The 22,430-nt window shown below is 53.8% G+C and overlaps 7 protein-coding genes across 7 annotated transcripts; all 7 read right to left on the bottom strand.

The window, feature by feature from the left end:
• Positions 1–52: 52 nt before the first annotated feature.
• Positions 53–334, bottom strand: ColSpa_03553 (uncharacterized protein; the record flags this gene model as incomplete). The annotated part of the gene is made up of 1 exon (XM_049269765.1): positions 53–334. The coding sequence occupies one exon, from the start codon at positions 332–334 to the stop codon at positions 53–55; it is 282 nt and encodes a 93-aa protein (XP_049125722.1).
• A 5,267-nt stretch (positions 335–5,601) lies between these two features.
• Positions 5,602–6,345, bottom strand: ColSpa_03552 (ATP synthase subunit 9, mitochondrial; the record flags this gene model as incomplete). The annotated part of the gene is made up of 3 exons (XM_049269764.1): positions 5,602–5,607; positions 5,670–6,001; positions 6,240–6,345. The coding sequence occupies 3 exons, from the start codon at positions 6,343–6,345 to the stop codon at positions 5,602–5,604; spliced, it is 444 nt and encodes a 147-aa protein (XP_049125721.1).
• A 3,636-nt stretch (positions 6,346–9,981) lies between these two features.
• ColSpa_03551 (heterokaryon incompatibility protein 6, OR allele) lies at positions 9,982–11,763 on the bottom strand (the record flags this gene model as incomplete). The annotated part of the gene is made up of 1 exon (XM_049269763.1): positions 9,982–11,763. One exon carries the CDS (start codon positions 11,761–11,763, stop codon positions 9,982–9,984), a length of 1,782 nt encoding a protein of 593 aa, XP_049125720.1.
• Positions 11,764–13,539: 1,776 nt separating this feature from the next.
• Positions 13,540–13,806, bottom strand: ColSpa_03550 (uncharacterized protein; the record flags this gene model as incomplete). Its single annotated transcript, XM_049269762.1, has 1 exon — positions 13,540–13,806. One exon carries the CDS (start codon positions 13,804–13,806, stop codon positions 13,540–13,542), a length of 267 nt encoding a protein of 88 aa, XP_049125719.1.
• A 1,124-nt stretch (positions 13,807–14,930) lies between these two features.
• On the bottom strand, positions 14,931–15,428 carry ColSpa_03549 (uncharacterized protein; the record flags this gene model as incomplete). The annotated part of the gene is made up of 2 exons (XM_049269761.1): positions 14,931–15,048; positions 15,118–15,428. 2 exons carry the CDS (start codon positions 15,426–15,428, stop codon positions 14,931–14,933), a joined length of 429 nt encoding a protein of 142 aa, XP_049125718.1.
• A 1,626-nt stretch (positions 15,429–17,054) lies between these two features.
• ColSpa_03548 (glycerate dehydrogenase) lies at positions 17,055–18,419 on the bottom strand (the record flags this gene model as incomplete). The annotated part of the gene is made up of 3 exons (XM_049269760.1): positions 17,055–17,801; positions 17,908–18,020; positions 18,179–18,419. The coding sequence occupies 3 exons, from the start codon at positions 18,417–18,419 to the stop codon at positions 17,055–17,057; spliced, it is 1,101 nt and encodes a 366-aa protein (XP_049125717.1).
• Positions 18,420–19,372: 953 nt separating this feature from the next.
• ColSpa_03547 (exosome complex exonuclease rrp6) lies at positions 19,373–22,283 on the bottom strand (the record flags this gene model as incomplete). The annotated part of the gene is made up of 4 exons (XM_049269759.1): positions 19,373–20,927; positions 20,975–21,165; positions 21,215–21,868; positions 21,921–22,283. The coding sequence occupies 4 exons, from the start codon at positions 22,281–22,283 to the stop codon at positions 19,373–19,375; spliced, it is 2,763 nt and encodes a 920-aa protein (XP_049125716.1).
• Between the last annotated feature and the right edge of the window lie 147 nt (positions 22,284–22,430).

Here is a 22,430-nt window from a genome sequence, read left to right as displayed (position 1 = left end):
GGTCACGGGAGCACTTTGGAAGCCACACACCTCCCGTTGACGGGTTCCCGACTCACATGTCAGAAGGAAAGTGACAGTCATAAATGACCCCGTTGTCGATTTGCTCGCAGTACTTGGCGTATAGCTCCCAATCAGGCCACCACTGCGCGCCCAGACGAAGCATACGCGCCGCAATGTCGTCTTCGTCGTCATCGGGTGATGGTTTGGTATCGTGGGTGCGGGGCATTGCGAGGTATTGGAGGTCGACGGGCATCGGCACCGACTGAACGACGCCGCCGATTGAAGGGTATGCGACGAGGTGGCCGGACCCGACGTCGAAGATGTTCGACCTCATGGACTGGTCGGGCCGCGTGTAGACCACATCAGCTTAGTCGCTGCAGATTCCCGCATCGTCATAGTTGCCGCGTGTTTTCCAGTTCATCAGACATGGTTTACTACTTTAGGGTTCGAAGATTTGATGCTTGGGAGGTGGGCAGGGAGTTAGAGCAAGAGTGTGTGATGGCCGTTGGGAATCATAAAGGATGTATGCGTGATAAGGACTTGGGCGAAACTGTGGTTTTGTAGTTTTTGTTGGAGGGGGCTTGGGGCGGCGCAATCAATCACGCGGCATCTTTGATGGCTAGCCAGCCGACCACCGCTATTGCCTGTCGAATTCCGTGGTAGATTGTGACTTGCAAGAAAACAGTCGAAAGAAGTGAAGATGATATAGGATGCCGCACCTGATCCACCGCAAAAGCGTTTGAATCGCTTAGCCTAGTTCACTGTTGGAAGTTATCAATAGTAACGAACGATTGATACGGGGCCAACGGTCCCAAACGACACAAACACAGCTGATTTGGTGCCTAGGTTAGGGGATACACCACCGCCTTTGCCTGAATATGTTACGAATTCACCTTCACGGCCACCAACATAGACCAGTGCAAGGTGATATTCCCTAAGAGGAAATACCTTGTTATGCCATTCTACCCAATTCATAGACACTAGACAGGCCAGAATGTCGACGCTACGTGTAAAACAGCCCGCTTCTGGACCGAGCGGGAGAACGGTGCTGCAAGTTTGGCATCGAGGATGGCTGATATGAGTGGCCCCTTGGCATCGACTCGGACGATGAACCGGCATACACAAGAACGAAGCATTGCATCTGTGAGCTATGTGACAGATACAACGACACTGTACCTGGTCAGATAGGTAGCATAGTTCGTACAGATGTACCTCACCAATGTCTTGAATAGCGACACGGAAGGCACAGGAGCACCTTATTGTAGACAGTCGACTTCATCGAGGTAAGCCAGTCCGGGCTGGACTGGCTGACGACATCATCCACCAGAATTGATACTGCATAAGTTACGTTCAGTGACATGAAAACTTCTCACTACTATGATCCATCCTTCTTTCATCCCATAGCTTGAAGAGATGTGTGATCAACCCTTGCTGAACATGGTAACTGGATGGATACGGTGACGAAGATGATGGGCACGCGAAACAACCGAGTATCTAAATATCAAACGAACGCATGGTCAAATTGGATTTGGCTCACTTTCCTTGCATTCCAGCCCGGGGCGGCTTCTCGAGGTGTAACGGCGAGATCCCACTGCCCTGCGTGTCCCATCAAGTAAAAGCGGTGCCACCGCTTCATTGCGAGAGCAGGCCGAGATGAATGTGCAAAGCTCTGTGTTTACGCATGATTTTTCGAAGCTCACGCGGTATGTGAGAGGGTATAATGGGCTTGTAAGTAAGTTTGAATCTAGACTTTCTGTCTAAACCTGTGTGAGTTGACACGTCTCGGCAGCAAGATTGAATGGTTTCCCCTTCGTCCACATACACATCAATGAGCACATAAGATGGGTCCTTTGTTTGTATATAGACCTGGACATTATTGCATACCTACCTAATTGGATCAAATAATGTTTTAACGAAATCATTGTCAAAGTTTGCGTATGACGCGTAGCTTGTGTAAGTGCATGTAGCATGCTGTTGAACGATGGCAGAAGACCGAGTATTATCGACATCAAGATCTCGAGCTTGTCGCACGCGATTTTATTATTAGTAGTAATCTCTCAAGAACTATAGGGCTTGTCGGCTCAGGAAAAGATGCCATAACATGCAGGGCCATGTGCCCTCCTATATCCTTCGTTTGCAGGAGGGCTGATAGACAGGAACAGGCAGTAAGGCAGTAGTGAGTGGTCTGCTTGTAAGAGTGGTAGCCTATAAGGTTTGCCGAGGACTCAAGTATTCAGACATTCTGCCTCAAAGAGGAGGAATGAGATGTAGAAGTAGGAACACGCAGCATGTTAAGGTTTGGTTTGAGGTTGCAGAGCCGTATTTACTCACCATATGTTGCCCGTAGCCATCATCGACATCGGCTGGTTCCCAGTGAGCAACACGGAGAGGACAACGATGTGAAGACCAGTGAGGATCTGACACTGGTGCTTCAGTCATAAGAGTCTTTGAATAGTCACCAGGTAATCATCCTTTCCGACTCTTCACCGTTCAAAGGGCCTGCCGTGGGATAGGCAACCAGTTTTGTTGGTCTGGCGAGGCCTCTGGAATCCATCTAACATTGAAGGAGTTTGCAGTCCCTTCTTCAAGTCAAGCACAAGAACCAGACTACCTTGTAGACAGCAGGGCTTTAAGTTCGCACCAGCAGCATATTTTAGGCGTCGTGTATGGATACCTATCCGACGGTATCAGCTGAAAACCGGAGACTCGTCTACGGACACGACCGGAGGAGGCCGGAGGTTTGCTTCCGGAGCACAGCATCTTCCGCAACCACGCTACCCAAAGGCCCCGGGGAACCAAATCGCCCCAGCTCGAGTCATCCCATACATCGATAGCTCGCCCCCCCGCGACATGCCATCCCCAGTATGGCATCCACAACACTAGCTGGCGAACTTGCGGGACTGCTTCCCCATGGGGGGCGGGGGCCGATAACGAGTCTTCCGTTTTGTGTTTTGAGCCGGGTGTCGACACAAGACGTCCTCGCTGTCATCATCGAGTGGGCGAGCCTCAGTTGATGTCTTCTCCCTTCTCCCTTGGGGACCCATGCTTAACGAGGTGAGGCTACAAGCATCCGTGTGTCTAGACTTCCGCTGGCGCTATCGGCCCTACCGTTTTGGAGACTACGGCCATTGTAAACAAGAGAGAGCAGGTCTCAGGAGGTCGTGGGTTCTAGGCGGGCTGACTCGCGACAGAGCATGGCCGTTTCTCACCAGCAAACATCAAGCAAACAGTCCCACACAACCGTGCATCCATCTTCACAGTATCTGCCGTCCATCTCACAGGAAGCATTTCTCTGGCTTCTTCCCCATGGCTACACATTGGAAGTCCTAAGCATCCCAAGACCCGTCGTCAAAACAAACGAAAACGCACACATTCTAGAAGCCAAAGAACGCAACCCCCTCTCCCACGTCGTCCCAAACGGGCAAAAGGTGGGTCGGATTGTAGTCCTCGCTTCTGTTCCGTGCGTTGCGCGGTCGCCGTTGCACCCGCGCCTCGGGTTCACTCCCTTCTCCTCACCGAAAAGGTGCCTAGCCCTCCCAAGGAATTGGAGAAAAGACGAGCCCAGGTCTCGGAAAAAAATCGAACGAGACCTGCGTGAGGGGAAACGCTCGTTACCTTAGCTCTGGGCCGTCGTCATAATTAGGATTTCCTGGACTCGAGGGGTATGGGATTACTTAATCCTTTCAACGACATCCCATCCATCCAACAATCGTCAACAAACAACTGCTGCGGAAAAAGGCACGACCTGCGGGACGACTTCGCGCACCCACTCCCGCGGATTACGGTGGACACACGAGATACACACGGAAACGGTGATCAAAAGGGGCTTGGTACGTGAGAGAAAAAAAGAAAAAGGTCCATGATGCAATGGCCTGTGGAGCCTCGCAATACCCGCTCACCCGGCCATCGTTCGCTCGTCTCGTCTCGTCTCGTCGGAGGACCCGCATATCTGATCCCAAAGGGGGGCCATGAACGACCAGGGAGAAGAAAGGTTACCCGCGATAACGGGAGGTGAGTTGGTAGAGCTGTGTTTTTATTCACTCACGAAACGGTTCGCGCGTGTGTGCCTCCCAATGGGAAAGAGAACGGACACATGGGGGTCCTCGATTCCTGGCATGTATCGGAAAACCGAGGAGCGGGCCAGTCTCCCACCCTCCCTCCGAAAGTGTCAAGATCGAGATCCGTGCTAGACGATGAGTTGGCTTTGGCTGCGACGACGCCTCTAGTGGAGCTTATTGACGCACCGCGAACTCAAGGCAGGCCCAAGATCAAATTTCCCGCAAGACTCTGTTCATTTCGTCTCATGTTTTGGGTTTCTCCAAAGATTATCACGGTGAAAGTTTTTCTCCGTCGTTTGAGAGCGGGCACGCAAGCAGGCAAGGCAGGGCAGAGAGAGAAAGAAAGGTAGAGAAACAAAAGTAAACGGGGGTCGGTCGGTCGGTGGTGTCGGGACGCACGACTCGAAGCCAAGGCGTTCGATGATAAGGACGTGGGCGGAGCGGAGCACCCTCTCACACACACACACCTTTTCGGAGACCGAGCTTAAGTCGGCAAAGAGGATTGGACAATTGGGTCATCAGGCTCCGGCGGTGATACAGCCGTGGCCTTGCCTGGTTGACGGCCTTGGGCTCAAGTGAGAGGACAGATAATCCCAGGCTAGACAGGCTGTCGAGTTCGCCAGTGGTGTGCGTCCAGCAGGGCCTTGTGGGCTCCCTGCTGGCGTCAGTACGGGATATCCACTCAAAATCGCCATCACGAATCGAACCTAGCGGTGAAGAGACTATTCATTCAAGGGGGAGCGAGTGAGAGAGAGTGACGGAGGGCGGGATGAGATGAGATGGCGTGGTGCGAGTTCTGTCGTGAAGGGAACAAAACCCCATGGGGATGCTTCCCTGGGCCTTCCCGCGGTCCAGAGGACGGGAGGCACACCCGCAATAAGCTCGAGGGTTAGAGCTCGCCCAATTCTCACCTCACATTGGCCAATTCGCCTCGTTCGAGAGTTCGGAAGCTTCAAGCTCACAGTCCAAGAGTGGAGATGGAAAGCGTGGCGTGTCCGTTCATTGCCGGGGGCGTGAAGCTCTCGGCGGTGAGAATTTTTCTGTGATGATTCTGCCAGACCGAGCGGTTTCAGATGTTTCCCCAGATTTCACTTTGTTCAATCAATTTCACTCGCGGGGTCATCAAAGTTCGGTGATCATGAGTTTGAGGTTTGTAGTATTTTTACAGAAAAAAGTGTGTCAGGGCCAGGAGCCACGGGGGTGGGAAAAACTGGCCGAAGCAAGAAGGATCGGGGGAGTGTGCAAAACTTTTTCGCTCGTAAGAGTAGTGCGATGCCCGCGTCCGTCTGCCACGAGCCATTCTCCATCTATACAACACGACCCAGAAAGCCGTGCGGTCTATGACCTCTATACTTCTAAATGCCCACCATGCTGTCTATCCCGTCTATTAACTCTGGGTTGCTACGCAGTGTGGAGGGGTTTGCCGCTCCATTGCGTAACCATAGGCGAACCTGTCCCGAGGGGAATAGACGCGAAGAGACGTCCTCGTCCGAAAGTCGCCCAGCCTCGCGCCTCCCCAGCTCGCCAGTGCGAAATGAATCGCTTACGTCTGTAACGAGTGTTAGCTTCGATGAGTCTGGATGAGATATTGATAAGGGAGTGATGACGTACGAACTTGGCCATGAGGGCAACCATGAGGTCGAAAAGACCGATGGCCTCGACGAAAGCGAAACCAAGAATGGCGTAGGAGAAGAGCTGGCCACGGAGGGCGGGGTTGCGGGCGACACCGTTAAGGAGAGCGGCGAAGACCAGACCGATACCGATACCAGCACCGGTCAGACCGATGGCGGCGGAACCCATACCCAAGTTCTTGGAGACCTCGACCATGGCCTGGGCGATCTCAGAAGAGTAGGCGCGCTTGGCCTGGACCTGGGTGAAGACCTTGGAGGACTTGATGGTGGTGGCCTGCTGGCGCTTGACGGCCTGGAGGGGGCTGGAGAAGCCTGAAAATTTTCGATGTCAGAGCGGGTTCGATTTGTTTCATTGAGGTTTTTTTTTTCTCTTTCTCGACGATGGGGATGGGAAGGCGACGATATCGGAAAACATTTTCGTCGACATCGGGATCGGTGCCGCGAGAGGCCAATTGGGTTGGTTTGCTCAGTTGGCTCGTCGTCGGCGTCGGTCTTCTTGATGCCCCTTCCCGTTCCCTTCATTTCTATCATTCGTTCGTTCAAGACTTACCGGTGATGGTGCGCTTGGGCATGGCAGAGACGCGCACCGCAGGGCGGGCGGCCTTGGTGGCCATCTGGGTGGCGAGTCTGGAGGCGAGGACGCGAGTGGAGGCCATTGTGACTGATGGGAGGGAGATTGTGGGATAGACGGGTGATGGACTGGAAGGAAGAAGATAGGAAAAGAGGACAAATTGGGATGGAGGTAGGTAAAGTGGAAGGAGGAAGGAGAAGAGAGAAAAAGCTCAAAAGCAGGTTCGGAAGGGAAAAGCTCTCGCTCAGGTGACGGGCAAGCTCGGTAGAGAGAGGGAGGGCAGGGGCCCGGGCAACGGGACGGCGGAAGTTGATCCAGATGGCTCGGCCGCCAGACCACGGTGGAACCGTCTCGAGGAAGGCCTCAGGCTTTCAGTACCTTCTCACCCTCTTGAGAGATCGGATCAAACAGGAGAGACATTGGTGAATACCGTTTGTTCATTCACTGGGGCACGCCTGTCCCGTTTGTCTACACAGTACATACGGTCTGCTCGCTCGGTGGGCCCGGCGCCGGGGGATGCGATTCGCAATGAGCGAGGCGTCCCAATCAGGGCAAGACATGACTGGTCGTTGACATATCGTGGACCGTCCATCCACCAGTCACCAGAGGGACACGCCCTCGCACCGATCTCGGGCATTGTCGGGAGGCTGGGCGGCAAAGGGGATCCCTGAAATGGGAGTGGGAAGACGAAAAAAATGGTTGACATTGGACTCGGCCGTGCCTGAGGCCGGAGGTACGTCTGCGACCTGTCCTTGAGGGAAGTGCCCCTTGGGCTAGGAACACGAATCATGAGAAGTGGGCTGCTGTATCAAGGCTAAGGAGAATGCGCAAGGTTGAGTCCGTCACGGCCGGCTAATCGAGAGCCAGACGTGTTGAGCGGATTCAGCGTTTTGCCAGCTCGGTCTCCAATACGACCGGAGCACGCAATGCTTCCTCGCAACCACTGGGCCGCTGGAAACCCAGGGTTTACTGAAGCTCAAGATTGAGCATTGACAATGGCCTGGACTGCCAGAAACATGGGCTAGACGGGACTCCCCTGGGGAGAAAATTTTCTCAGAAAGATTTCCTCAGGCACATAGCGCACTGAAAGGAAAAAAAGACCGATGTCAGCTTTGATATCAAACCGGCCATGGCTTGCGGTGACCCCCACTCGATACCGTCAAAAGCCCCCACTATACGGCGCTCGGATCCAATGAGCCGCAGCGCAGCACTCACACGTGGGTGGACCCGACAAAATAGCTCAGAAAAAGTGAAAATACACCAAGAAGAAGTGGATCACGATGATCAAGTTGGCAGCTTGGAACGGTGTCTTCCCAGAGATAAAAAGGGACGCTGTGAGACCAATCGTCGTTTGAAGGGGTGATGGCGAAGTCGCTAGAGCTCCCTTTCTCTCTCCCCTCCGTTTTGTCGGTTGCCGTCGATTTGCATTTCATGTCGCGCTCCCTCCGTCCCCTTCCAACCCATTCTCCCTTCGTTTTTCACTTGGTTTTTTCCTTATCAAACTTTTCTGCCGAGTCGCCGCCGCCGACCATCAACGTAAATGGGATGAAGTCAATCGAAGCGCGCACGCATGCCTTGGCCGACCTAGTCCTGTCAGGGACGCTTGCCAGGTGACCGCACACACCCCTCCCCCTCACGCCCCTACTGCAGGTAGACGAGTGTTACGTGAGATCCCAGCAGCAACCCAGAAACCTGGCTGGTGTACACTGGCAGCGAGCAACCACTTGGCAAGATTGCCGCTGTCGGGAGTGTGTCAGAGAGAAGATAGTGACGGTAGTGAGCTGGCAAGCTGCCACTGCCGATGACCGACGGCCGCGGCGATCAAGCAGCCAGCGCAGTGTGCCCTCGCCAATGGGAAACGGCGTCTCTCCATTGAGCCGACGTCCGAGGTTCCAGCGTCTGAGATGGCCGAGAAGGGCTTGGTGCGACTGACGCCGTAACCGTAATGTTGGTATCCACAAAAGGAGTATCTGCGAGATTGAACCAGCGTCGAACGTAAATCTAGCGTTTGCCAATCCCAGCTCTCGGTACAGAGCATGCGCGATGTGCATCTCGAAATAAGGCATGGGTCCGCCACGTCTCGGAGCGCAAGTACCTTTTACGGTCGAGCTTTATCCGTGAGGTACCTGGCCTGTGGCATGAGGCCCGCCGGACGGACGAGAGAAAAATTTTTGCTTCCGGCCAAGCTGTTCCTAGCGTAAGCCTTAGGGGGAGAAGAAACGCCGAAACACACCGTTGGCGCTCACCATTTCTTCTGATTGCCGTTGTCTCTAGGTGCATGCCTCAGGCTGAAGAGCCTCAAAATGACGCATCATTGTTGTCTCTGTCTCTGTCTTTGTCTTTGCCAGGGGGGTGCACCGTCGTTGAGGGTCCCGAAGCCAGTGGTTGTGTCGGAGCTTCTTTTGCTTGTGAATCATTTGTTCGAGTCTGACATTCCGATCGTATCTCAATTTGGGAACTGGGTGTCACGAGAAAAAGCAATTGGCGGTTGGTTGCTTATACGATGCCAATTGATAAGATGCGAAAAAATAGTTGTTGAGCCACGGGGCCAGCTTGCGTCCATTGATTGACTGATGGCACGTTGACGGCAGAACTGGGATTGAGATTGGGACGGTGCATGATGGAAAGGAAGCTTCCATTTTCCTCCGACCTACCTACCCATTGCATTTCGTCCATCGGTGTCCCTTCCTCTTTGTTCCGGGCGCAAGCTCCCCTTCCTTCTTTCCATTTCTCCTACCTCCTTCCTCCTTCCGCCGGCGGGTTTTCCCATGGTTCCTTCCCTTCCATGTCTCTTGCCGTTCCAGGCGCACTCTGGCGGCATGTCGTCGCCTTAGGCTCATGCTTCTTCCGTGGTGGCTGCATCGTCAACCGAAACACCCGACGCCGCCCAGCACGCCCAGCCTCGATGGACGGGCAGGAACGGAATTGACTGAGACGCCACATGCCCAAAAGGGTGCAACCACAGCGCACCTGCCACACCCCAACTCCCGCCCGGGTTCCTTCCGGAATTGAGGCGTGAAGCAACCACGGAAATAACCACCGAGCGCGACAAGGAAGCTGCAGGCAACGCCAAAGAAGTTCGAGCAGTAAGAGGAAGCGAGTACTGAAATCTCGCCCGGGAATGGATTCCATTGGGAAGGCATTCAGCATTTTGCTACGACATTCCTCACAGAGCCCAGTCCTCCTCTCCCAGCCTTCCGGATCACTTCGAGTCACCGACACGACGCTATACGACACGGCACGACACGAAGCTCAACGCGCAGCGCATACTCGGCGATCCCTCATATTGCACCCTTCCAATTTACCCCCCAGGCACCACTGCATCGACCACGTTTGCGACTGTCGCCTCCGAAAGCAACAAACATCCGAGCGAGTCCCCTGAGGCGCATTCAGGAAGAAAAAGTTCTCACTCCATCATCTCGGTTGGCGTCCATTGCGACGGTCCAGAGCTCTGCGCCTGGCCCAAGCTCCTTTCCCGATTCGACCTATCATCGCGGCACCTCCTACTCCCTTTCGCGCTTTGGCGGCTTTTGACCTCCCGATAACTTCCGCCGGGCTACAGTGCCTTCGTTCCATCACAGATGAACACGACACCCTCTGTACCTCGATTCTGGGGCACCAAAAACCTCTGCCACATGGTTCAGGGACCAAGCTCCTCGGGCACATTCAGTCTCTCCCGGGCGGCCTGGCGCTGCGCAATTGCCTGTCACCGATGGTAATGCTAGCGGATGAACTCTGGATTGAGGGCCGGATACGGGGCCGTATCATCGGCAACCAAATCGATGTATTCAAAGTGACCAGACTTCCAAACCCCTTCGTGAGCGAGCCCATTCATGTGCAACAGCCCGTGTGCTCGAACATCGCCGTAGCCCAAGTCTTCGCCGCAGAGTGCGTATCTGTTGAACCGACCAATGGTTTTCCGCCCTTCACGATCACCATGAATCCACGTACATGAAATCGCGTCGACACAGACGGACACACTGCCCACTTGCTCAAAGGAGAAGCCTTTGTACTCGTCGGGCTCGGGCAAAAGGTATACCTCAAGCCGATGGTGCTCAGATTGGACGGGTGGATTGTTGAAGTGAAAGTCAATGAATTGTTGGCTGCACATCCTGATCCCATTAAACGTTTCAAGCGCCGTAAACGTCCATGGCTGGAAAGCATCTCGTGGGATACTGTTGCTTGCCCTTGCTTGACTGCCGTACTCGTAGATGACGTCGCCGAGCCTCCCCAACCGTAATATTGGAAATCTCAAGGAGTTGGCAGCCAAGTTGAAACTCACTGGCAGACCGGCAGGAGCCAATCCAACTCTGCACGCTTGATGAATCTTTGCAAGTTCTGGCCAAGACCATGGAGCCGGCGTCTCCGTCCAGTTCGGTGCCCAAGAGGGAATTGATTCGCTTGTGGCATGCCGTACCGCATTTTCTTCATTGAAGAATTGATCAAGGTGGAAAGCCCTCACAAGCATGGCGGGCAGCCCGAATCTTTGAGCGATCCATCCCGCCATTTGCATATATGCCTTCTTGGTTGACTTGGTATAGTCTGCTACAATGCCATCGCTGTCGCCGCAAGAAATGAGACCGAATACTGCAAAAAGCTTATCTCTTGGGTCCGTTGCATGACTGTGTCGTGCCAAGTCAAGAAGATGAAGCAGATCACTTGAGTCACGGTAAGCTGGCGCGCGGAACTGCAGAACTGACGGCAATTGAAGCATGCTTAGCAGCCTGGGTTCTTCTCCTACATTGATGAGCAAACCCAATGCTGCTAGCCGGGGAATTTGCACCATGGACCATGGCATGGAAAAGTTTCCGCATATCAACATGGCGTTTCTAGCCAACGCAACTTCTTGGAGGATCCAGGCCCGCGAGAAGTACCGCTTGTTGAGCAGCGTTTCCAATGATAGCTGCAATCGCTGCCGTGGCGTCCCGGGAATAGGGTCGTTTCGTAGGTATCGAATCAGTCTCTCTTCCTCTGGGGTAGGTTCTCCAACGTAGATGAGGACGTGCTGTGCCCGGGAGTAGATCTGCGGCATCAGCCGTACCTGGTGGCCCCTTTCTTCAACGTCCTTCTGATTCATGCAGATGGCATCGATCCAAATGACCTTCTCAGCCCCTCGGCTTCTGACACGCCTCAATGCCATCATGCAATTTGGCGTCACGAGAAACTCCCGTGAGTTGAGGGTAAGGCGCTCTGTCCACTCCATCTCGCCATCCTCGCTCGCCCACGTGTACGAGATGGCGTCGTAGTCGATCATGCTGGCCGTGCTGCTGAGGGATAGACGGCATTTGATCGGGTCGTTGAAGTCCCCAGGCTCCAGAGTGAGTAGTCGAATATCTGTTGTAGACTCCAGCGGCTGGTAGACGGTATCTTTGTCAGCATCTGCGTGCTCCGAGGGGAGTGCCTTGCTGTCTAGTTGCATGGAGCCACAGCTGAGGCAGCTGGTGATGCCGTCGCTGGTGAAGACGTCCAGACGCCGGCAGGATGAATCATGCCATTCGGCCATAGTGCTGGAGCGATGCTTTCGATGTTCTTAAGAGGATGTTTGGTAATCTCTGTTGCGTTATTGAATTGGTGAATTCAGGTCAGGCTGCGTGCAAGGTGAGGAGGTCAAGAATTCGCTAACGATGCAACAACATCCATAGCCTCACTCGCTGATTGGTGGCTGTTCTGCACAACTGACTGCAGTCTGACTACATTCGTCTGACGAAAACATTGAAGAAAGCAGCGAAACTTCAGTGCTTTTGACAGAAACGAAGTAACGAAATGTCTTGAAGGTTGGGGTTTTCAAACGCAAACCACATCCTTTACTGCAGAGATGGCGCGCTCGCATAGGGCTATGTGCGGGCCCAACGACAGCAGAGACGAAAGACGCAGTAGTTCTGCTACCGAAGTCGAGAGGCATCTTCCTCTTCTGTGTTTGAAAGCGTCGGATTTTACTGCATACACTTTCTATGTGTTACTTATTACTGCCGCCTCTGCGACGGTTGTTGTGTTCAGAATGCTCCTGGATTCCCGTTCATTTTCAACACCACGATACTTGTGTGCTTCAATCACATAGACACTGAACTTTGAACAACACGGGGACGTTCACAAAGCTCAGCTGGGCAGTATTTTGGTCTGGGTAGTGAATTCGACAATGGCGAAGGTTCACTCCTCACACTGGAGGAAGCGAGTGTTGCTCCTGTGGTAGGTAGCTTCAGTCTCCCAGTGTAGACTTTTTTGTAGCAGAACAGTTGTGGCGGTCGACATTTACATCGTCACGTCTCAGATCCCATGTTGGTCGGGGACTGGCTGATATCGGCCTATTGAGGATGAGAACTTGCCACTAGTCTGCCTGTTAGTATGACTGTCAGATTTCCTCTAGTCCTTGGTTCCGTACTATTCACACACCCTGTGGGTTTCAGTCGAAAGCCTAGCACGGCTTATTGAAATACGCATACAAACAGTTTCAATGCGGGAGTGGTTGGTATTGGGTGTACTCCAATCAAAGTCGAAGAGTCGTTATGCAGTCACCACTCGATACGATATGCTCTAGTCAGGCTCACTTGGAAGATTATCTTGGAGACGTTGCCGTTCGGATCCATCGAGCTGTATATTCAAACACAGTGGTATCTTCTGCGCCCTCGTTTTGGAATAAATGGCGGAAACATCCCCCTGGTTTATATTTAATTACAGTAGGCCATACGAGCACACGGACCCTGAGATCGAAGAGGTCTGTATGTGCTACAAAAATGATGGTAGCGAACCCAAGCTTTTCTCTATTAAGTCAATAATAAACAGGTTGGTGTCTACGTGATTCATATGGGTATTTCTTGCAGATTCTGACCGTACCAATCAACCAACTGTATCCTCTATGTACACCAAGGCGATGAAGATTACATGCACTAAACATAAATTTCTGGTCATTATCAACCCAGTTATAGTCTTAGAACTTATTGCTTTGTTGATTGCTGACCTGACACTGTTGTTTCGGATGCAGACTTCAACATCCTATCCTCTGAGCCTGGAATAATCGACCAATGTAGCCTAAATCGACTGGTCACAAGATGTAATGGACACAAACGCCAGGTTAATAGGGGAAGTCGTCAGTATCCTCGCACCCACGGCGCATGGTAACCTAAGAATCGTTGACGGCGCGGCAGGTTCCCGCAACGCAGTTGTCGGTCTCGATATCTCCCTTGCCATACCAGGAGCTGCCATTACTCAGTTTAAGCCTCCAGTCTTGGATATAGTGCTGTAAGTAGCGATTGGCGTAGTTTACTTACATTACACTAGGTCTTTACGTAATGTTCAGGCCACACGGGTGATTCTCGTCCTCCAAGACGGAAGACTCGTCGGGACCGCAAGGCTTTGGAGGCGTGGGGAGGGTAGCGTCAGTCCGTTTGCAATAGTAGGTGCCATCGTCACTGCCGTAGGTGAAGGTGATCCACGCGCCTGCCACGTCCCAGAAGTCGTAGATGTCAACGGGGGTTTCCAGGATCTGGCCGTGCGATTGAGCGAAGGCATTAGCGGCGAAAGAGGTGATGGTAGCAACGACGAGACGCATTTGAAGGTATGGGATGCTGAGTATGAAATGAACGACTCTAGGTGAACTACAGAACGGCTTGTCAAACGAGTGGAACCGAGGTGGTAAGGTTGATTGTCTAATGACAAAGATGCCAAAGACATGCGTTCAGCGTGAAGGGCTTTCCCAAGACTTAATATTGTTAAATGCCAAGGCTCCAAATGAATGAGATTCTATGATCACATGTGACTGGGTCGCACTTCTACGGGGGGAATAAAACTCTAGAAGCGAAACAGAAATCAACTTGTTGTAAAACGATCAAACCTCCTCATAGTGGAAACGCATTGGCTTGGTAAAGGAGGCTGTAGAGCAACGCTATGGGTACTGTAGCCGCGAGTTCCCACACGATATCATGCACACAGTTGTATTCAAAGGGGGCAGTTTACATAGCCGCACTCCGCGAGGTATAGTACTTTGGCGTATACATTGCTACTATATCTGGTGGTCACAGCCATTTAAAAGTAGCTACTGGCAGTTGTAGGCGTTCGTGGAAATAGTATTGTACCCCGTTTTGGCCGCTGTCTCTCAGATGCCAACGGTTGATGATGGAAAAGGTGGGACTTGCGGAGCATGAAGCATGGACCAATAATTTTCTAGGTTAGAGGCTTTTGGTTTGAGCTTCGAGGTTGTCTCTGCTGTCTAGTTTTCTTGGTGGCTTGAAACAATGCCTTATTTTGGTACTTATCAAACTCATCGTGTTAGCAAACTAGTGGGTTGCTAATGGTCGGTGTGATCGTTACTGGGGATGCCACTGAATATACTACTTGGAGCGTATGCTGAGCAAGCCATTCAGACGGTCAGCCTAGGATCTAGAAGTTCTCACTGCCGTTCTCAATGTGGTCTACTGTCAGTGATGCTTCGCTTTTGAGAAAAGCGAACGGCAGGGAAGGTTCACGGTTTCAAGCTCCATTGTCTTCTGACCCACGAAGGTTTGCCTTGCCTTACACGCCAAGTAAACCGCAGGAGTCTCTTGTGTCATTTGTACAGTACTTCTGTCACATATATACATAGAAATGCACATGCCGTGCTGAAAGGGGGCGGTCGACGCTCCTACCATGTACCTTGTGAATGAATCATGCCCTTCCTCCAACCACTACAGAGAATCCTTATTTGCAGCTGTCACTGCCGGGAATGAAAGTGCCGTCAGAGTTCTCGCAGCCACACTCGCCCGTCTTAGGGTCCTTGATGCAACCGGTGCCGACACCGCTCTCCTCGCCGGTGCCGCTGGTACCACGACCTTCGTTAGCTTTCCGAATTATCAACACCGGCGTCTGCAACTGGCTGTTGACTCACCTCCAGAAGAACGTCCAGCAGTCCTCGTCAGCAATCATCTCGGTCGGCGCGTCACAGATGTACGCGGAGCAGTTGCCGTAGGGGTAGCCGTTGTTGCCGTCGTACTTGTGGTCCGTTTCGAAGACGGCGAAGGTCTGAGTCTTGCTGGTGCGCGTGTTGTGCGAGCACTCGGCGGCCTGGATGGCCTTGGAGACCTTGGTGGCGCTGCAGGCGTATGTCGAGGGACATTTGCCCTTGGTGTTGGAAGTGGCCGGGTCGAGGGTCGCGGCCACGAGGGCGGGTGCGAGGAGGAGGAGAGTGAAGAACTGCATCTTTAGGATATTTATTCGAGGAGGCAGTTGGCGTTGGATTTGGAGAAACGAGTGATGATGGGTGAGTCGTGAAAGAGTGTCCGAGTCCAGCCCAAGAAGTTGCAGAAGTAAATGTGGTGTTATAGATAGGAGACGAGAGACGGAAAAAGGGAGTCTAGTTCTTATATACAATGAGCTTGTTGCATCCCTGAATTTGTTTTGTTTCTCCATATTGTTTGCGTGGATACAAACGGCTGTCCAGCGTAAATTGCATCTGGGGCCCGCGTTTCGAACAGAGAGCGATGACGAGCGTCCAGACTCCTCCATCGCCTCTCAGCGGCACGCATGTCCCGGCCAGGCATGAACACTCCGATCTCCCGTATGTTCTAGACCATTAGAAAACCGAGTCTCCGTGGAAGTCTTTATTACCTACCTCTGCGGTTCTGAACCAGGACCAGGAGTTTTTACAGTTACAAACAAAGGCTTGTTCTCTGACTCTTGCACCCCTAACCCAACAAACATCATATCGGGAACCCCACAACGCGCATTTCCCGTGGTGGGTCCCGCGGCACTGCCTTGGCCGCTGCGCAAACTGACCTCCACTCACATCTCGCCTGGCGCGTGTCTGGACAACACAACGGAGACATTAGACGAACGATCACGCCAAATAAGGCGGAAGAAGCAACAACCGCTTTCAGCTTTTGCTCCTGCCAAGCTCCCCCGAGTCCAGCGTTGCAGCCCCAACACATCCCGGAAGACGCGGATGTTCCATCCGTCCCCATACGGGAACGGCACAGCGCAGAGCAGAGCCAGGGGTCCAGGAGATTAAAGGCGATCAGTGGGGCTTCCCGCGTCCTGCATCGTCCATTGCACGCAGGCGAGACTTTCTGATTATTTGGCGATGGAGTCGACGTCACCTAACATGTACTCTGTACACAGAGACTAAAGGTGTATTAGAGTCATGTCCAGTGATTTGATGACGTCGTACTGGGAGATTGGTTGTGGGCGTGAACATGTTCGCGGAAGAAGGTTTTTGAGGTAGAGAGTCAGATAACGAAGAAGGAACTTGCTGGTCTGTGCCACCTTGGATTCGTGAATGCGAGAGAGGCGGGTTGTTTCAAGCATAACGACAATCGAATGACTCTCGGAGGATTAGTAGGATTGGTTGTTGTTCCTGGGCACTGTACCTGCAACACCCACCGAAGCTTGGTGTGCGACGAAGTGAAGCTGACACAGGGGTTTTGGGGACATGACCATAATCGAACCCGGCATCCCTCGTTTCCAACCGGGCGTCGACAATCGAGCATCTTTTGCAATGATCATGTCAAGGTAAGAGCTACGTCGAGCGATGCATCTCGGCAGCACCTATACAAGACCGAAACCAGTCCCAACGGAAACCTCATCATTGTAGCTTTCGTACATTTTCATGTCGCAAAGTGTGGGGTGTTGCAGTGATCTCGCACGTCAATCGGGGTTTCTGGTGAAAGAGCCGCATCCGATCATGATGCCCATGTATTCGATCTTCTTGGTAGCATGGTCTGCGTGCAGGCCCCGTCTACATCTCACCTGCAACAACCCTAGGTCCTGCTAATCACCTCTCATCTAGGCCACCACCTCTGCCACACCCCTTCTCTCTACACCCATCTCTCACCTCATATCAAGCACAATATTGCCCCCCTTCTCTCCCCTCACAAACCAACTCACATTCTCCCCCACGACCCTCCGAATGTTCACCTTTGTCTGATCAGCACACCACGCAAGGTGCGGCGTCAGCGTCAAATTCACGCCCCGCGCCTCCTCGCCCAATAGCACGCTATCCTTGCCGCTCCCCGCCGGCTCGACCTCAAACACGTCCGTCGCCGCGCCGGCAATCTTCCCCGCCTTCAACGCCGAAAGCAGCGCCGCCTCGTCGACGGTCCCGCCGCGTCCGACGTTGATGATCACCACGTCGGGCCGCATGAGCGCGAGCTCCCGCTCCGAGATGAGGTTCTTCGTCTCCGGGGTCAGGGGCACGATGAGGAAGAGGGTCGTGGCGCGGCGGAGGACCTCGGTGAAGGGGGTGCGACGTACGGTGCCGTTGGATTGTGTCCCGGAGGCGGGCGTGGCGCCCCCGGAGACGTCGCCAGAGCTAGGTCCCGATGACTCGGCGTCCTTGCGGGCGGCAACGAGGACCTCCATCCCCAGCGCGCGGCACATCTTGGCGACCCGCTGCCCGATGGGCCCGTAGCCGATCATGCCCGCGACCTCGTTGCCGCAGGTGTGCGGCGGGCGGCCCTCGGCGTCGAGGAGGAGCGAGGACATGCTCCCCTTTGCGCGCCAGGGGTTTGTGTGCGCGTCGTCGTGGTCCATCATTGTGTTGTGCAGCGTGACGAGGCGTCTGCGGGAGGAGAAATACTAACACGCTGCCTGTCAGATTGGGCCCATTCTAAGATTGGCTGGTGGTCGAAAAGGAGGAACGCAGTGCAAGTGTCCTTGACGACAGCGAGAGAGCGGAACTCACCAGGCCGAGGGCGTGCTCGGATACGGCTTCGACGGTCGCGTTCGGGGAATACATGACGGTGACCCCGCGCCGTCTACACTCCTCCATGTCAATGTGATCCGTCCCTGTCGTCTCTGTGATGATGCATTTCCTACACCAACCCCCAAAATCAGCTCTCATTCGCTTTGTCACAGTTCTCATCTCACGCCCATCTAGTTCGACCCCACAGGATGGCTCACCATACCAACTGAAATGTAAGAAAACCACAAGACTCACAGATGCGGCGCCTCACCGAGCGTCTCCTTATTAATCGGCACCGTCGTAGTGATGAGCACACTCGCGGGCCACACCCTAGCCGCAGCGACCCCAACCTCCGAGGGCCGCGTATACTCGTATCCAATGACCTCGTGCGTCATGGAGCCGGTGTCGATATCGGGGAGGGGAACATGGATCGTCTCGAGCTTGACGACGACGTGGTGCGTCGTCGAGGGGAGCCGGGCCGGCTTCTTCACTTCTGTTGCGGGGTTGGCCATTGTAAGATGATGGCTGGGCTTGACGACTCCTGGTGTGTCTCGACTAGGTTTCCTTTGATTAGCCTTCGATCAGATCCGAAGAAGTTGTGAGCAGCTGAGGTTCACATGGGACGGGAATGTTGGGGCGCATTCGCCTACTTATCAATGAAAGTTACTATCTGATGAACCCCGAATGAGGGGCAGCGACTTCGGCTCGATGTGAGCTAAACCCACTCACTCTCCTGCAGAACAATCAAGGCCCAGGCGTCCCGGGCACCGATAACACGCTTCAACACAATCCAAACCTCAGTCACGCGTCACCCAGACACGACGTTGCCGGGTCTTAGTAACCGCCCCATCCCGACGAAAAAGAGCCTCAGGGGCGCCAACATGTCACATCGCTCCCTTTTGCCCGCAACGGTGTTAGCGCCATGCAGCTCCGCAACATCATTACATAGATCGGCAGAGCCAACGGCAAACGGCGGCGCTATGCTCCACGTTGTCGCCGCAGGGCGCGGTGTGGGGCCCGGGTTTTTGACATCGTCCCCCCCTCCCCCTTATCCAGGCCTTCTGCAGCTTGACAATCGGCGTGAGGGGACCTAGAGGGAGGGTATCCCGCCTTCAGTACCTGGAGTACCGGGAAGGAATTCCGCATTCTCTCCCGCAGTCCATACACGAGACCCCTGCGAAGGGCGTCGAGCTTCGACATGTAGAACAAGCACTCAACTGCCGGACGTGCGGGGATTCGTCACTCTTTCAATCACTTCACAACAAGACATGCATACAGTGTTGGCATCAGTTCTCTGTTTTAGCAACAAACCCGGTCCTGTAACCTATCTACAGACGGACCATCGTCAGAAAGGCGTCATCGTCTCGTTTCGACGGCAATGCTAACTATCCACCCACAGCCAATGCTTCTCATTAACCCAGTACCCCCACACACAAGATGTCCCGCAGAATTGATCCTTGACGTCTTATTTCTTGAACGTGGCACTCCTCTCGCCTCTCGGGGGCACAGCCTTTCTCGCTCCCTTGGGCGCGTCATCTCCTGTCTTCGCGTACGGGTCGAACGTCGGTTTAACGTGCGCCTTGCCGCGGTTACCCGTCCGGTTCGCGTGGAGCACCGATGTGGCCTTGCTATAGTCAAACGTCTCTTCCTCGTCGCTGTCACTCGAGTCCGCGGCGGCAGCCTCCTCCTCAGCCTTCTTCGCATCCTTCTTCGCCTTCTTTGCAGCACGCTTTGCCTCTTTTTTGGCTTCCTTCTCCGCCCTTTCTGTTTCCTTCTTGGCCTTCTCGGCCTTCTTGGCCGCCTTGCGCTCGGCCCTTGTCTTGCGGTTGTTGAGCGCCGATACATATCTCTCCAACTTTTCTTGCTTCTCCGCGGCAATGCCCTTCGCCTCCTCCAATTGCGTAGTTTCGGCGCGGTCGTGGGCGAGCTCTTCGGCCAGGCGCTCGACTTCAGCCTTGGCCTTCTCGTATTCCTCCGTGTAGCGCGCAACCTTGTCGGCCCTCTTTGAGGCTACCTTTGCCTTGCGTTCGTTGGAGTCGCGCTTGCCTTTCCTGCCGGATTTCTCCGAGTCTGGCTTCTCCAAGACAATGTCAATTGAGCTCTCGTCTGAGTCCGACTCGTCACTAACATCGGATGCGTCTTCTGTCGGAGCCTTGCGCTTAGTGCCAGCCTTCAGAGTGAACTCTTCCTCCACTTCAGGCTCCTCAGGTTGAGCAGCAGCGGCCGCCTTGGCCTCGGCCTCGACGCCTCCCTCCATAGCCACGTCCTCCTGAGCAGATGCCTCAACGGTCTTTGCATTCTGCACGAACTTCTGCCACGGGAGCATGACGTACTCGCCTAGGCCATTGGCCGCGGCCGACGCTCTTTCCCAGGCAGAACTAAGGGGCATGCCGCCGAACAGCTGAGACTGGGCCAACTGGGTAGGCTCCAGGGCAGCGTCAACCGCATCTTCGCTTGCAACTTCTGCCAAAGGCTTGGCCGCAACCTTGGGAAGCTCTGACTTGAAGAAGTCGAGCAACCGCGGCTCGTTGATACCCCTTTCTCTCGCCTCCTGGTAGCGTTTCCATATTTCGGTGACGTTTCGTCTTGCGAGAAAGGCATGGTTCGGGATGAGGGCGTGGAGAGCCTTGGCGTCAGGAGGCATGTGCTTTGCGATGTCGCCAATGATGGCATTGGGCATCACGAACGGAGTGCTCTCGTCTTCTCTCCGTGCCACCTCATCTCTCCAGGCCCAGATGGCTCTGTAAACAGCAAATTGCTGGCCCGAAAAGGGCATGGGGTGCCTAAGGAGAGTGTTGTACCAGCCCTTGCTTCCCTTGCCAGTCTTTGGGTCGAAGGTCTCACCTCCGTATCGGCTTAGGGAAAGGGTCTTGGACTTCTGGAGGGTCGCCTCAATGTAGTCGGTGCCGGGGTTGCCACGGTCTGATTTCATGACAAGCTCGTTTCGCATCTTGTCGTAAATGTAAAGGAGGTAATGCGTGTCGGAACGGGCGTAGTAGAGCATTTCCTCAGACAGGGGACTGCTCATCATTAGTTCCAAACCTTATCATAACAGATATTTACTTACCGCACTCTCCAATCGGCTAACTGGTACTTCTTGTCGGCGTCAAAGTTGACAAACTTCTTTAGCAAGAAAGCCAAGCTCTTTTGCGGGTAGTGCAGCACTTCGCATGCCATGCCGGTGTCGAAGAGACCGTTCACGTACAGGCCGAGATCGCGCTGCAGCCAAACCATGTCCATGAATGCACCATGGAAGACCTAGGTTCCTGTTAGATATGTCAGGAAAAGAATAAATGGGCGTGCAAACCTTGATGATGCTAGGATCGGCGAAGACTTCGTTAAGGACCTGAAGTTGCTCTCTCCAGGGTTTCAGGGTATCAACGATCCAGTCCTTTTCCCGTGTGCTGATCTGCATGAGCGACGTGAGTCCAACGTATGTTCTAAAGTCGTGATGTTCCAAGTCGACGGCGATTTCTTTCGCCTTCTTCAGATCTTCCAACATCTCCAATACACCTTCGTAGGTATCGACGTAAATGGCCTCGGTGGTTTCGACAGGCTGCCAGGGGATCGGCTCGGCTTGTTCGTAGACACGGTTCGGGTATTTCGCCTCGAGGATTTCGGTTTCGTAAGGATGCTTGTATCTAAACTTTCCGTCAGCATGACTGATCAAAGACAACGCTTTCAGCCTTCGGCGTGACTTGTTTACAGCTCGTTTGAGGTCGCGGGATCGGGGTAACATGAACGGCAAGAAAATGGGGTAGTCGTACTGAACGAAGCCTTCGTCCGTCTCGCTTGTTACCAGACTCTGGTCGAGCGGGACCTTGGCGTGGGGCTTCTTGGTAATGATGGGCTTCCACGGGGTATTATTGTCGACCGATTGGGTAAAATGAAGCTGGGGTTTCGTGATATTCGCACTGCGGAGAACATTTCCGGTCGTCTTGGGCTTTTTAGCCTGGGGAGCCTAGAGAAAGTCAGTACTCGGGACCTTTGGTGCAGAATCCTAGTCCACTCACGGCATCAGCAGCAGGCGCATCCTTCCTCTTCAGAGCTCCGGTGTACTCGTCGATGGACGTGTCGGCCTTCTCGAGGACCGAATCGACTATGTCCACAATACTCCGCCAGCGCATGTCAATGTCATCGGCATCTTCGAGCTCGGGCGCAGTGAGACCGCAAACATCGGCAGCGGACTTAAGGAGAGTTGTCGACAGTTCGAGGATGCGCGTGGTTTTGGCGTCGAGGTCTTCGCCGACGTTGGGGTTAACAGCGCGCTGGAAGGGCAGGTCTTCGGCTGAAATACGATTGACCGACTTGACGGTGGAGACGAGCGCAGCCTGGACTTTGTCCTGGAGGGATTTGAAGTCCTGGGGGGACGTCATTGTGTCGGCGCAGCGGTTTGGGGGTTTCGCGGAGGCTGTCGCGGGTTCGCTGCGAAGTTTGACGGTCGAACAAAAATTATGCCCGCCTGCGAGAGGTCCCCAACCGATAAGATAGCGGGTGGTATCTTATCGATAAGAATACGTGTG

The sequence above is a fragment of the Colletotrichum spaethianum genome (assembly GCF_022836535.1).
Source record: "Colletotrichum spaethianum MAFF 239500 DNA, contig07, whole genome shotgun sequence".
Taxonomy (NCBI): Eukaryota; Fungi; Ascomycota; class Sordariomycetes; order Glomerellales; family Glomerellaceae; genus Colletotrichum; species Colletotrichum spaethianum.
Note: the sequence above shows the minus strand (reverse complement) of the source record. Positions and strands in the feature narration are given on the sequence as shown.